This window comes from Poecilia latipinna, unplaced genomic scaffold, assembly GCF_001443285.1.
Source record: "Poecilia latipinna isolate Pla-1442-1.1 unplaced genomic scaffold, P_latipinna-1.0 Scaffold980, whole genome shotgun sequence".
In the NCBI taxonomy this organism is placed as follows: Eukaryota; Metazoa; Chordata; class Actinopteri; order Cyprinodontiformes; family Poeciliidae; genus Poecilia; species Poecilia latipinna.
The window spans coordinates 417,886-430,630 of NW_015113596.1; the positions used below are offsets into that span (position 1 = coordinate 417,886).

Genomic DNA, 12,745 nt, shown 5'->3' on the forward strand with positions numbered 1-12,745 from the left:
TAAACAAAATCTTTGGCAAACATTTGCATTCCTTGAATCTAACGCCGCCAATTATCTTCAGAAGTTAGCTAATTACTAAATGAGTTCAACTAGACCTAATTTAACCTCAGTGTAAACCCAGTTGTTCCATGAAGGCTTCAGAAGTTGAAGTTCAAGGAACACAGCAGACAGATCAGGGAGAAAGTTTTAAAGAAGTTTAAAGTTAGGTCATAAATATCTGAAGCTCTGACCATCGTAAAACCCATCATCGCAAAGCTGAAAGAGTGTGTTACATCTGAAAACTTACCGAAATAAAACTGACAGCATGGAGAAGGAGAGCATTAATCAGAAAAGTGTCTCATTGCGCCTCCGGAGGAGGTTCAGAAATCTGTTGCCAAGACAACCAGCAGTGACGCTGCTCATCGCTCTGAACACACCTGTAAGAGAAAAGTTGAAACCGATGCAAATACAAATGCCTATCTTCACGTCTGCCATCATACAAAAAACCCCCCCCACAAGAATTCAATATATTTTTCTTCTTCTTCTCCCCTATTATTTGCTACTTTAAGCTAGTTTGTTCCATAAAAATCTCAACTTTAAAGTTTGTGGTTGCAATGTAACAAACGTGAAATAATTAGAGGTTAAATTACTTTTACGCAGCCTTTGTTAAAATCTTTTCATTTTAACATGACTTTGAAAAGGGGTCGCTTATACCACTATAATGTTGTTATATAGCTGAAAAACTAAATGAAAACGTTTTAACAGAAAACCAGAAGCAGACTAAATTAAGTTGACACTTCAAAGAGAGAGAGGGGAAAAAAAGGACCTCAATAATGGATTTGCAGACATAAAAGCCTTGAAGTTATAAAGCTTTAATTGAGCTGCAGGTAAGAATAGCAACCAGTAAAACATACTGGTCCTACTGGAATTCAGATTGAATTTCAATAATATCCAGAATCCTCTCTTCAAACAGACCGCTGTACTGTTTTCGATGCTGACAGTTTTGACGAGACTGCCCTCTGCTGGATTTGAGACGCATAACAGGACAGACGTGGTTGAAGCGTCTCTGCAGGAGCAGCTGCTAACATGACACGGAATTATTAATCTTACTGGGATATTTATGACGCTGCCTAACATGTATGGTACACCGCTGCTCGCAAGATGAGATTTTAAATACAAGCCACAGTATTACCCCGACGAGCAAAGGTTAAATATTAATTTTGGTGACAATAAATTATGCATAATCTGGCACCGGTTTAGACTAAAATTGCTTCACTGTTTTCTCTTACATCTCTCTGATCTTCGCAAGTCAAAAGTGAGCAGGACAAAGTTTCTCAAACCAGCATTATTCTTCCAAACTATTGCATGCGATGCGTTTGTGCGATGCTTGGAATGATGAATCACCACCTGAAGTAATAAGTGTCCCAGCAAATTATCTCAGAGAAGAAGAGTCAGGAGTTTATTAGTGCGCTCACTCTCACCGGGATCTCCATTAGCGGGCTTTACCTGAGGCCTGAAACTTTGAACTACTGAGAAATTTACCAGAACCCATGACAACATGACAAATAGCACAATTACCTGGTTTATCATGAAGTTTATCATCATCATTCCACATGACTGCTCTGTATTAAAGAATTTTGAATAGAGTGTACACACACACACACACACACACACACACACACACACACACACACACACACACACACACACACACACACACACACACACATTACACCTTTCGGCAATATGTTTCCCTAGAAAATGTTCACAAATCGTCCAAATCTGCTATGAATGGTCAGGAGAAAGGCTGTACATAAAAGTACAAAATCTGTACAAACACTCAAAAACGCAAATTAGGGAATAATGTCTGCAGTACGCCGACTTTCAAAGTCCAGTTAAAGTTGGACATAACTGTTTGTCTGTGAAGGACTTGGTGGGACTTTCTGTAACGCCAAAACTCGATGACCGGTGGCAGAGGGGGCATTTCTTCACTTAGTTCCAGAAGAAAAATAAGCCTTCAGTTGTGGTAGAGGGGGCAAAGCGTTAACATTCAGTCTCGAACCAGGATCCTGGAGATTTTTTCAAAGGTCAGTGGTCACGCTGTCCCTGAGGTAGCTTTTTTTTTCCCCAAGGGAATCTGTGTTCACAGCTCACTGATGAACTGGAAGTGTCAAGCACACAGATATAAGCTTACGGAAGTCTAAAAATGCACCTTTTTTTTTTTTCCCCAACGTCTGAGTGTTGTTGATGGTACATCCAGGCACTTATTTGCTTTGCAGCATCTTGGTAACTTGGAGGAACTCTGCCTCCTAGTTCTCCTCGCTGACTACATAGTGATGCAACATGAGCAGCGTGCGTGTTTTGGCAACTTTTTTCTGAAACCTCTCCTTTGAGTCTCAAACAGACATGATGGATGTTTTTGCAGAATCGGTCTTTCTGCCAGTATGTTACCAAGCAGTCCAGCTCTTCCATACACTGGTTAAAAAGGGAGCTGAGGGGATTATATTTAAAATCAAGTTTGTTTGTTTTTTGTTTATTTTTAGCTTTATATCATGTTATAATGCTATTTCTTCATCTAAAACATAACAGGAGTGCTGCTTTGATTTTCTTTCCGGCATCCCCCTTTCCACACCTTCAGCTCCTCCAGACTAGCGGCAGCAATAAGCAAACACCTGGAGGAACTGAAAGCCTGCTGAGCTCATCATAGGAGCTACTTCTCCTAACAGGTTGCTCATGGCTTAATGGACAAACATTGTGGTGATGATGTGCTGAAGGCAGAATGTCGGAAAGAGCAGGAGCTTCTTAAAGAGACAGGGGCGCGATTTGAAGGCGTAAGTCCAGCATTTTTAAAAGTTGATTAATTGAGCTATAAAATCACACTATGTGCCTTGAAAATACATAATACCAGCCTTTTTTTAGAGGATGTGAAATACAAAGGCTCATCAGTTTCCCATTGTCCTTTCCTTTTTGTTTTTAATTCATTTATAATTGACTGTTTATTAGGGGGTGCCATGTCAGATCTAAGGTGAGCTGTAGCACCCCCTAGAGCTGCCACTGATGAAGACCAAGAGACAACGCAAGGCAGGTCAGGGAGAAAGAAAAAGGCATTTAATGTGAGATCAGGTTTTAAAATGTCCCAGGCTTCAAACACGGAGCTACTAATCTAAACTGACAGATCAGAAAAGGTGAACAACAATCAGAGAAATACCTAAAAGAACCATGATAACTGTAGAGCGGCTGCAGAGACCCACAAACCAGGAAGGCGAATCCTTTAACAAGACACTTAGACATGCAGACCATGAATCTAGCCTTTAAAAAAGCCATAAGACGTCCAAAGTACAGTTTGCCTCCAACCACGATGTAGGGGACACAGCAAACATGTGGAAGAAGGTGCCATTTAATTTATACGCAGTCTAGACTCCAGGTTTGACGTAAAACAGCAAAGACAGGGCAATAACGAAACCAGCCAGATGTTGCAAGAGACTTGCATAGTATGCCAAAAAAAAATTCACACACATTTTTTCTGATGTGTAAATATGAGATGAAGACAAATCATTCCTTTCTGATTCAATTTAATAATTGCCTTCTTTCGCATCCCATGTAATGGAATGACCGTATCGCCGATGCTTCCGAGCAAAAGTTCTCCACCATCCCCCAAAAGCTTTTGGGGAACTTCAGCCAGAGGTGGATATTTTCTTTGGAAGAAAAGGATTCTCTATTTCAACCCAACTTCTTAGACCAGACATGGAGAATATACGTAGCTGTTGTCACGTGTGGAACTCAACCTGAACCTGAAATCCCTGCTTCTCCTTCAGCATAGCTATCAGACTTCCATGTTTTAATTTGGAAGACTTCTCTTTATAATAAATTATGGGAAAACATTGTGTTACTTACTTTTTCCAATTATTGATGTCTGTCTTATGGTACCACGGTGTGATGAGGCTATTCACCTTTTGATGCCCTTGCTCTGACAGTTACCTTCGACAGTAAGATCGCTTAGATTATTTGGAAACTCTCAAAGAAAAACTCTATCTCAAACTATACTTTACGTAGTTTTATTGAAAAAGGAACTACAAGGATTTAAATACATATATTCGGTAGATAAAAACCCAGTATGTTTTGACAGATTTATAATTTAGCAAAACACATCTACACAGTCCCAGCCCACCTCGGCTGTTGCATCCCTATGCACAGGTTTTCTGATGTCTGGCTCGTCCACCTGCTCCAGTCGGCTTTAAGAGGCATCAACACCACTTCCCACCTTTTTGTACACATGCAATGCGCCTTCTCCTTGGCTTCTTCAGTGACTCATCTCCAGGTATTACTTGTGCAGACTGTCTGCTGATGGTTTCACACCGCCGTCGCTCTGTCCGTCCTCCTCTGCAGAGTCCTCTGAGCTGTTTACCACGGCGGCGCTGAGCGTATGGAGCTCCTCCAAAACGCTCAGCAGTCGCTCTGTGAAGATACAGACAGGCTGCTGGTCAGACCGGAAGCACCTGTGTAAATGTCAGAACTTCAAAGAAAAAAAAAGAAAAGGTGCCTGTCAGACACATGCAGGATTAGGACATTAATTAATACCTGTAGGTAGATGGGCTCCTGGGGGGTTTTCTTGGTTGAGGTGAGGAGAAGAGTTTTGTCCAGCTGTTGTGTGACCGTGCCTGTAGTCTCCTGTCGACCATCTTTCAATAACCCTGAACTGGAACAAAGTTAGTTTATATGGTGAAGCAAAAATAAAAACATTTCAAATGTTTTTTTTTTATTTTTTTGTTTCTTACAGAAGCTGAGTCGTTGCTCTGCTCCATCTCCTTCGGTTGTTTATTAAACGCTTCAAGCTCGTCAACATCCAAATGTCGGGTTCCTCTCGTCTCGTCACGTCTCCTCGCTGCCTCTCGCTGAAACTCCCGCAAAGTCATAACTGCAACAGACAACGCAGACATCTCATAAACCAAGGGGACAAGCTGGTATATTTGGCCGCTACGCACTACGCAAACAGATCCAGTCGCGTTATATCGCAGCCTGCATTAAAAAATATAACCTCCTTCTCCTTCGTTGAGGTTTCAGGCGGCACTGGGGGCCGAGTACAATACCTGCTTTGGTGTGTTCTCTCCTGGCCACATTAACTTGGGCCTCCATCTCTCTCAGTTTCTCTCCACATCGGCTCTCGACCTCGGACACTCTTTCCAGCAGGGCTGAACGAGAAGAAATAATAAGAAAAAGCATAACCCAAAGCACGGCAGCAAAGAGGTCAAAGAAAGGCACCACTGTTTCGTGTATAAATCAAACTGCTTGTGGTTGCAAGCATGTCTCCAGTTGACTCCCTGTGATTCCAGCCTTCCCTTTCCCCTTCCCCTTAAAATCTGTTATTCGTGTCAGCTTCCGTGTTATGAGTGCAGCATGGATTCTCGGGTCTGTGCCCCCGTCATTATTTTTTCTTTAGAGCACAAACACCCATGCATTTAAAAGAAATCTAATATGACAGAGCATCACAAAGCAGTGCTTAATTGTGAAAAGAAAAACTGCAAAAAATCTGAAAAGTGTGGGGTGCATTTGCATTCCACCCTCCTAACTCTGACACCCCAAATAAAATACAGTGCAACCAATTGCCAAATCTTACACCATTTAGTCAAGTTGTCAACCTTAATACCTGCAACATAAAATGTATTTAATAGTGAAGAATTAGGTTTTTAAAATTATACTCAGCTTTTAGAAAAGTTACTAAGAGCGTCTTCGCTCTTACAGCCACGTTTCAGGCCTTTGACTTAAATTTGTCAGTGAGAGCATAAATCAGAGCAGCGACCCCATGACAACTGTTTTAACAGCCTCCTTATAAACGTGCAAAGAATGGATTAGTCAAAGTATTTTAATGCGTATTCTGTTTGAAAGGTGAATTGTAATGGCGAGCTGAGACTGCCACCAATAAATGATTCAAACTCATTACAGGTCTGGCCCCACAATAATAAGTACTGGAAAGAGAAGCGCAGGAAAGATTGTTTAAAGAACCCCACGTGGAAACTGAAGAGGGCCTCAGAGAACCAGGAATGTAAGTGATTACTAAAGCAAAACGCACCTAAAGCAGCAGCGCCAACTTTAGTCTCTGTATGTGCCACTTGCCTGCGACAAAAACAGTGCAACACAGTGAGAGAACGTTCATCCTACATTTGGATTCGGTTGTTTTGGGACAGAGGGAGAGTCAGAACTGTGCGCCAGTGTGTGTCGCATGTAGAGATGTTTGTGGTGACGTTTAGCCGGAGCTAACAAGCAGCGCACAGCCATGTGAATGGAGAATGACCGACTCTTTATAAGTTGGTACGACTCAGCAACCCGATTTAACTGCACCAGAATTTGAGAGCATAATCTGATGCTACCCAGTCAACAATCAAACATAATTATTGTTTCATTTAGATTGATCATAGCTGAAAAAAAAAAAAAAGCTGGGTTCCTACAAATTTTTAATTTCCATATTCCAGATTGACTCACCCGAATTTCACTCGGGTTTTCTGTCATTCTGAAGTCCCAGGCGGTTTTTATTGTGTTTATGTGCAAGAGAATCAGTCATAATTACGCTCTTAAGTGTAGCGTGTTGTTGGGTCGTCCTCTGAAGGAAGGTTTGGCAACAACTGCATTAGGCTACTGTTTAAGGCAGTGTGGGTCATCACATGTCTGCCTGCCAAACGGTCATCCAGCCGTGGCTGCACATCTGCGCCTCATCCACAAGAGTCCTACTTATTCAGAAACAAGCTTCTGATGCTTTCTACCTTCTGAAGTACAAAATAAACCAGTGAGAAACTAAACATTTAAAAGGTGGTACGATCATGCAGCTTTGGTACATTTACGGCCGTATTAAAGATACTTGGGTATCTTTAATATGGGTATCTTTTTGGATAATTTAGCAATAATTTTTTTTATTTTTTTTCTCTCAGAATCAAGTAGAAAACAGGACAGAGATGTTGGGACTGTGATATTCAGATAGATGTTTTTTGCTTAAAAAGCCTAAATTGTAATAAAATATTATATGTAGCATTTATTTATCATCCTATAAATGACTTAAAATGTTGCTCTTGAACAACTGCATAAAATGGGGAGAGGATAGTTTTACAAAGATACTAATTGTGTTTCCATCAATATATTTTATTACAGTTTAAGAAACAAAACTGTAATAATGGCTTACATAATTGATAGGCTATATGTATAAATTATGACTTGTTACATTTTACTAGGTTAATTAAGAATAAATTATTAAATTCATTAATAATTAATGCATATATATATTCTGCTGGAAGCATACTACAGTCCCTACGAAATGCTTTTAGTGCAAGTTTTGGCCAATTAAAACAAAAAACACGACAAACAAAACAAATTTACCCTTTTTATGCATCTATAAACAAGACACATTTACATGCATTTTTTCAAGTGTATGTTTACTGGTGGATATTTATTTTTGCTTAGGGGACCGGTTCTTATTTTCCAAATCATTCCAGCTGTTTTACAAGAAGCATCTACTCTAACTGCTTCTTAACAAAGAAAACAGTTAATTTTCTTTGATTAACTATTTAAATGAACTATTTCTGACTTCTTGAATCCAGTGTGCTTTTAAGATTGTAACAAACCCTCAAATTGTTTCACTACAGCTCCTGATTACCTGGGTCAACATGTGTGACCAGAGGAGGAAAAACAAGGGAGAGAGAAAAAAAAAAAAGAAACAAAAAGGGCAGTGAAGGATCCTAAAATAGCCGCTGCCTCACCATGCTCGCTTTGCTCTTGCTGGCGAAGCAGTTCACAGCGGAGTCTCTCCAGACTGGCGTTGCTCTCCTCCAGCTGGGCTTGGATCTCCTGCAAGCTTTGCTCAGCCTGCTCCTTAGCAGCCTCAGCCAGCCTGACCTCTGTGCAGCTGTGTTCCCGGTCCTGCTGCTGCTGCCTCACTTTACTCTCATCTGTGAAGGACGTTTAAAAAAAAAAAAAAATCACATTCATTAGCTTAAACATGGATTCACAGTAAATTATAAACGACATTTTATCAAAAGGGTCTCACATTGTTGTTTCAGGTCGGCCAGGGCTTTCTCGATGAGCTCTGGGGTTCTTCTGAGCTCTTGAGCGAGTTTGTCTCTCTCTTCGCACACCGATCTGTGCTCGATCTTCAAGTTACTGATGCTGCCAGGCAACAAGAACCAAGATGGACGAGACAAGGGGTAGAGACTTTAGGCTAAAAGAACCACTGAGAGAAAGTGACTTTCTATATGCATTGCTTTGCAAAAAAAAAAAAAACATCAAAAAATGTTTCACAATTCTTTACAACCATGAAATTCAAGAAAAAAAAACCCCTAAAATTTCAAATCCTACCTGTCGTTATCCTGTTCCAAATGTTTGGAAGCTAGCTCTACTTTCTTCAGCGCTGTCCTCCTCATGACCAAACCTGCAAAGCAAAAAGTGTGACGAACTTTCTCTTCCACACAAATGCTACCCACATTGAGCTAATAACAATCAACAACTGCCTGCAGCGGTAGCAACGCTACCTTGGATTATCTCCACTCTCCTATTGGCAAAGCAAAGTCTCTGTGCACAGCTGCTCAGCGTCGCTTTAGCTGCTTCCACTTCCGCCAGCTTGGTTTCAAATTGCTGTTTGAACCTGAAAATCAGGAATTAGCTGCATTAAAAAAAAAAATCATGTTTGATAAAAACATTTGAGAAATGCCGATGATGTCATTGTACCTCTGAAGAGCCTCTGTCAGCGTTTTACTGTCAGCCTCCACCTTCAGGTTCTGTGACTTCAGTTCTGTGTTTTCTTTGTGAGCCGTGGCGAGGTTCTGTTTTAATGTCTAGTATGAAAAAAACAAAACAAAAAAACAACACATCTGTAACTGTATGTGCGAGAAAAAAAATCTGTTACGGTCTCTTCCATTCTTACAAAGGTTTTTGCGCGGTCAGCATCGCGTATCACGATGCTGACCGCGCTCGTGATGAACACACCTTTTCTCATTTCCCAACTAGACCCAAATGTGTGGCGTGTCATCAGGTTTTCATGTTCTCACCTCATTTTCCACTCTCGCCAAGTCCAGCTCAGCTATTCTGTCATGCAGACTGTGCTGAAGCACGCTCGCTCGGTGCTGCTCCTGCTGGAGCTGCAGCTCCGTGGAGCTCACCTGAAACGAGCAACAACTCCCGTTATCCGCCGTTCGAACGTTCTGGATTAGACGGAGAAAGTTTCACATACTTCTGAGAGAAGTTTGTCCTTCTCTCTTCGTATCTCGATGTCTTTTGAGCGAAGCTGGACACACAGCTTGAATACTTTCTCCCTCCACAGATGAAGCACCTGAAGGCCCCTGCATCCACTCTTCATCAGAGGATCTCCTGAGGTCTGCAAGAAACTCAAACATCAGTCACTGTAGCCGAAGCTCAACGCAATTACAATACTTTCAGAGCGTTAAATATTATTTCCAAAGGTAGACATTTATGAAGTTCAAGAAGTTTAACGACTGTCTTCTCCACAGATTTATGTAGCATCTTTAAATATATTTATAGTGTTGTATAAGTAACCTTAACATTTGATTTAACTGTTTCCCTTTGACTACAGACCTGTAGTTCCTTGAACTTCCACCAGTTTAAAGCTAAACTTTGGTCATTTAAGGCTGTAAGTAAATTGGTTAAACTGCCACTATGTCCTGACAGATAATCTGTGAAAAAAAAAAAAAAAATCAAGCTCCTCTGCCTCCTCTCTGTGGTCCAGCAGCCATCGTCAGAAATACACCGCTTGTTCAGAAACAACCAATCAGAGCCCGGAGGAGGGTCTTAGAACTGTTAATCAACCTCATGTACGCAAAACTCAGACCCTCCCCCTGACTCTCTGCCACAACATAGCCTGCCATGAAAGCTAAGCAGCATAGCATGGCCACTGATAATGGCGAATAAAATGGTTTTCCTGGAACCCTGATGTTTGAATCCATCCACTGACACGTGTTTCCAGGAATTGAATCTTATGGTCAGTGCTTTTTTTTTTTTTTATGCAACAGCGCATCACTGAAGAGCAACTTCCTCTTTAGAAGATGAAAATCTCTTTACACTTAAAATTTTAAGGCATTAAGAAATTTTTTCAAAGCAATGTTTAGCTTAACTGCCTGTAATGATGGCATTCAAAAGTTAAAATGCTGAAGACGACATATACATAATTTTTACAGCGCCATTCAAGTCAGCTGAGGGAATTGGGGTTTTGTGTTTCTGTCCGACATCGTTCCCACTTAAACCCTCTGTGACCTCCAATGGAAAAATGAGAAAGTGGATGATTTATTTAGCCTCCCTCCACATTTAGTGACCCCCCCCCCCCCATAAGGATGTGTGAAAAGCTCTGGAAATGAATTCATCTTTTATATCACTAGTTTAACCGCACCAAGAAATTTTTAGAAAACTTTTCATTTGAGCATATTTTTTCAGCAGGTAAAAATCTAAAAAACAAATAAAATGAACAAATAAAAAGAAAAAAAAAGGATGTTGTTGGTTTTGTTCTGTTTGTTTTATTACAAAAACATTGCTAGCGTAATATTTCAAGGTGGAAGAATACAGAGAAAGGGCTTTTCGAATCTTTTTTTAAGCTTGAAGGGGACTTTTAGAAGAACAACTATTTGTGGCACTTGTATTGTAAACCAAATCAGTTTAATCAAATGAAATGCCAGGGGGAGATTTTGCTGTTGCAAAAAAATACATGTTTATCTTTAACCTTTTTACCAGGGGTGCCAAAACATTTTCCTTCACACCTGGATGTTCTAGTAAGACTTTCTTTGAAAACATTGCAGATGGCTACAGAGATGCAGCAGATGCTGCTCAAAGTCTTCAGTTAAAAGGCTTCTGACCTGCATTGCTGTGCAGAAGGGGGAGAAAAAAACAAAACACTCACACTTTTCACTATCTCCTCTTCTTGGAGGGCGAGAATCTCATTCACAGAGTTAAGCCTGACTGTCAGAAGCTCTGTGGTCGTCTCAAGAGCCGCTTTCTCTTTGCTCAGCCTCTGCAAAATAGACAAGATTAGAACAGAAAAGCTGCGGATTATTGTGATACAAGCGTTGCTGCATAAATTAGGTTTTCACTTGCTTAGTTACTGCTTCTTTTAATAATGTGAGAAGAGAAAATAAAAGTGTCACGCAGCAACACTGCGGAGGTTCATTCGATCAGTACTGCTAGGATTCTCTTCACCTCAACAGCTTCGTTTAATCGCTCTCTCTCTCCTTTCTCGGGGGCGAGCTGGCCGATGTAATTTCTGAGGCTGTGCAGTGTTGCAGATTGTGTCTCAAAGGCTTGTCCCATTTGGCTGAAATATAAGCAACATTATCAGACAAAGAGGAAAACAAGGGAATCTCTCTACAAAGCGCTTTGGATTCTTTGCTCCATTTAGTTTTAAATTAATTGTCGGACCTTAAATGTTCTCTCAGCCCGTCTCTCTCTGTAGATACCTCCATCAGAGCACTTTTCAGCTGCAGCACTTCAGCGGTCAGTGACTGAAGTCTGTCCTGTAGGTCACTGTTTGCTTTTCTGGCTGCACCCAGCTCTGCACAACGGGATACATTCAACTGCTGAAGCTGAGAAAAAAGAGAGGCAAACATGGAGAATTTCAGGGCACCAACAAATAATGATGCAATAGCTTAAGGTGAAGGTTTCACTCCACTTGCTTCACCGTTTCAGCTCAGCTGAGTTGATGCCACCTAATGAGCATTTGTTAGCCACATACCATTCGCCTAAAAGGAAGATAATTACAATTTGGATATAAAAAAGTTTAGGATTACGACTGTTTATATTCCCTAAACAACAACAAAAAAAAGAAGATTAATGTCATACCTCCAGTTCATGTTTCTTCTTCAATTCTTCACTTTGCTCCATCAGTCTGAGACCGTGCTGTTTGGCCTCCTCTTCGGCCAGCAACCGGCTCATTTCGGCCTTAAGAGCGAGCTCCCTGGATAACTCCTCACTCCTCTCTGCGTCTCTCCTTAGCTCACTGGACTCTATTTGCAGTTTTTCAACCTGCAAAAGAGGTTTCAGCCCAAACGACAAAGCAAAAACAACAAAAACACCCTTAATTTGTGAGTCTCATCATGTTTAAAACCTGCTAAATTAAAGGTCACCGTAGGCTATTAGTAAGACTGAAAGCTGTATTAAAGCAGCAGAGTGTCTTGCAAAGATGAGTGTTACAAGAGGAGCGTAACTCTCCGGTGGCTGTTGTCTGCTGGAGTGTCGAAATGAAATGTTTTGTCAGTCAACATCATTACCTGTAAGCTCATTTCCTCCTTCTGCTCACTGCTGAGACTGAGCTCCTCTCTGAGTCGGTCGAGTTCAATCTTAGCCTTTGACAGTTCGTCGTGCATCATTTCCATCTCCTGCCTCTGTCTGCTCCCACATTAGGTTGATTGAAAAGAAAATATGTATTTACGGCTCATAGTTGATAAATGTGCAAGTTCAAAAGTGTCACAATCCCCCCCCCAAAAAAGAGACTATAATTATAATCATTTTTACAATTAATAATTAAAATAACATTTTGAATAAATGAATATATCAATATTTAATTAAACGTAATTAAAATGAGGAATAAATACGATTTTGAATGTAACTGTAGCTGTATGTAAAAGTGTAGACACTGGCTGGTCAAAAGTAAACACAATGATGGACCATTTTATTAAAGGGGCAGAATAATGTATTTTCCTGATACATAATGTCATTTTATACCACAATCAAGTAACTGTTAAATTCAGTTGTTAAAAAATGTAATATATATATATATATATATATATAT

The 12,745-nt window shown here is 40.5% G+C and overlaps 1 protein-coding gene across 1 annotated transcript in view; it reads right to left on the reverse strand.

Annotated features, from left to right (window-relative positions):
- Positions 1–4,013: 4,013 nt before the first annotated feature.
- The window catches only part of cchcr1 (coiled-coil alpha-helical rod protein 1), a 15,642-nt gene continuing 6,910 nt past the window's right edge, over positions 4,014–12,745 (reverse strand). The window contains exons 4-19 of the mRNA XM_015050228.1: positions 12,225–12,342; positions 11,797–11,979; positions 11,377–11,540; positions 11,158–11,272; positions 10,862–10,972; positions 9,188–9,331; positions 9,006–9,116; positions 8,686–8,792; positions 8,490–8,602; positions 8,317–8,389; positions 8,009–8,127; positions 7,722–7,910; positions 5,067–5,168; positions 4,755–4,894; positions 4,558–4,675; positions 4,014–4,434 (exon numbers count right to left, since the gene is read on the reverse strand). Coding sequence (XP_014905714.1) covers positions 4,301–4,434; positions 4,558–4,675; positions 4,755–4,894; positions 5,067–5,168; positions 7,722–7,910; positions 8,009–8,127; positions 8,317–8,389; positions 8,490–8,602; positions 8,686–8,792; positions 9,006–9,116; positions 9,188–9,331; positions 10,862–10,972; positions 11,158–11,272; positions 11,377–11,540; positions 11,797–11,979; positions 12,225–12,342 — 2,041 coding nt within the window. The 3' untranslated portion in view covers positions 4,014–4,300. The remainder of the gene's footprint in view (positions 4,435–4,557; positions 4,676–4,754; positions 4,895–5,066; positions 5,169–7,721; positions 7,911–8,008; positions 8,128–8,316; positions 8,390–8,489; positions 8,603–8,685; positions 8,793–9,005; positions 9,117–9,187; positions 9,332–10,861; positions 10,973–11,157; positions 11,273–11,376; positions 11,541–11,796; positions 11,980–12,224; positions 12,343–12,745) is intronic.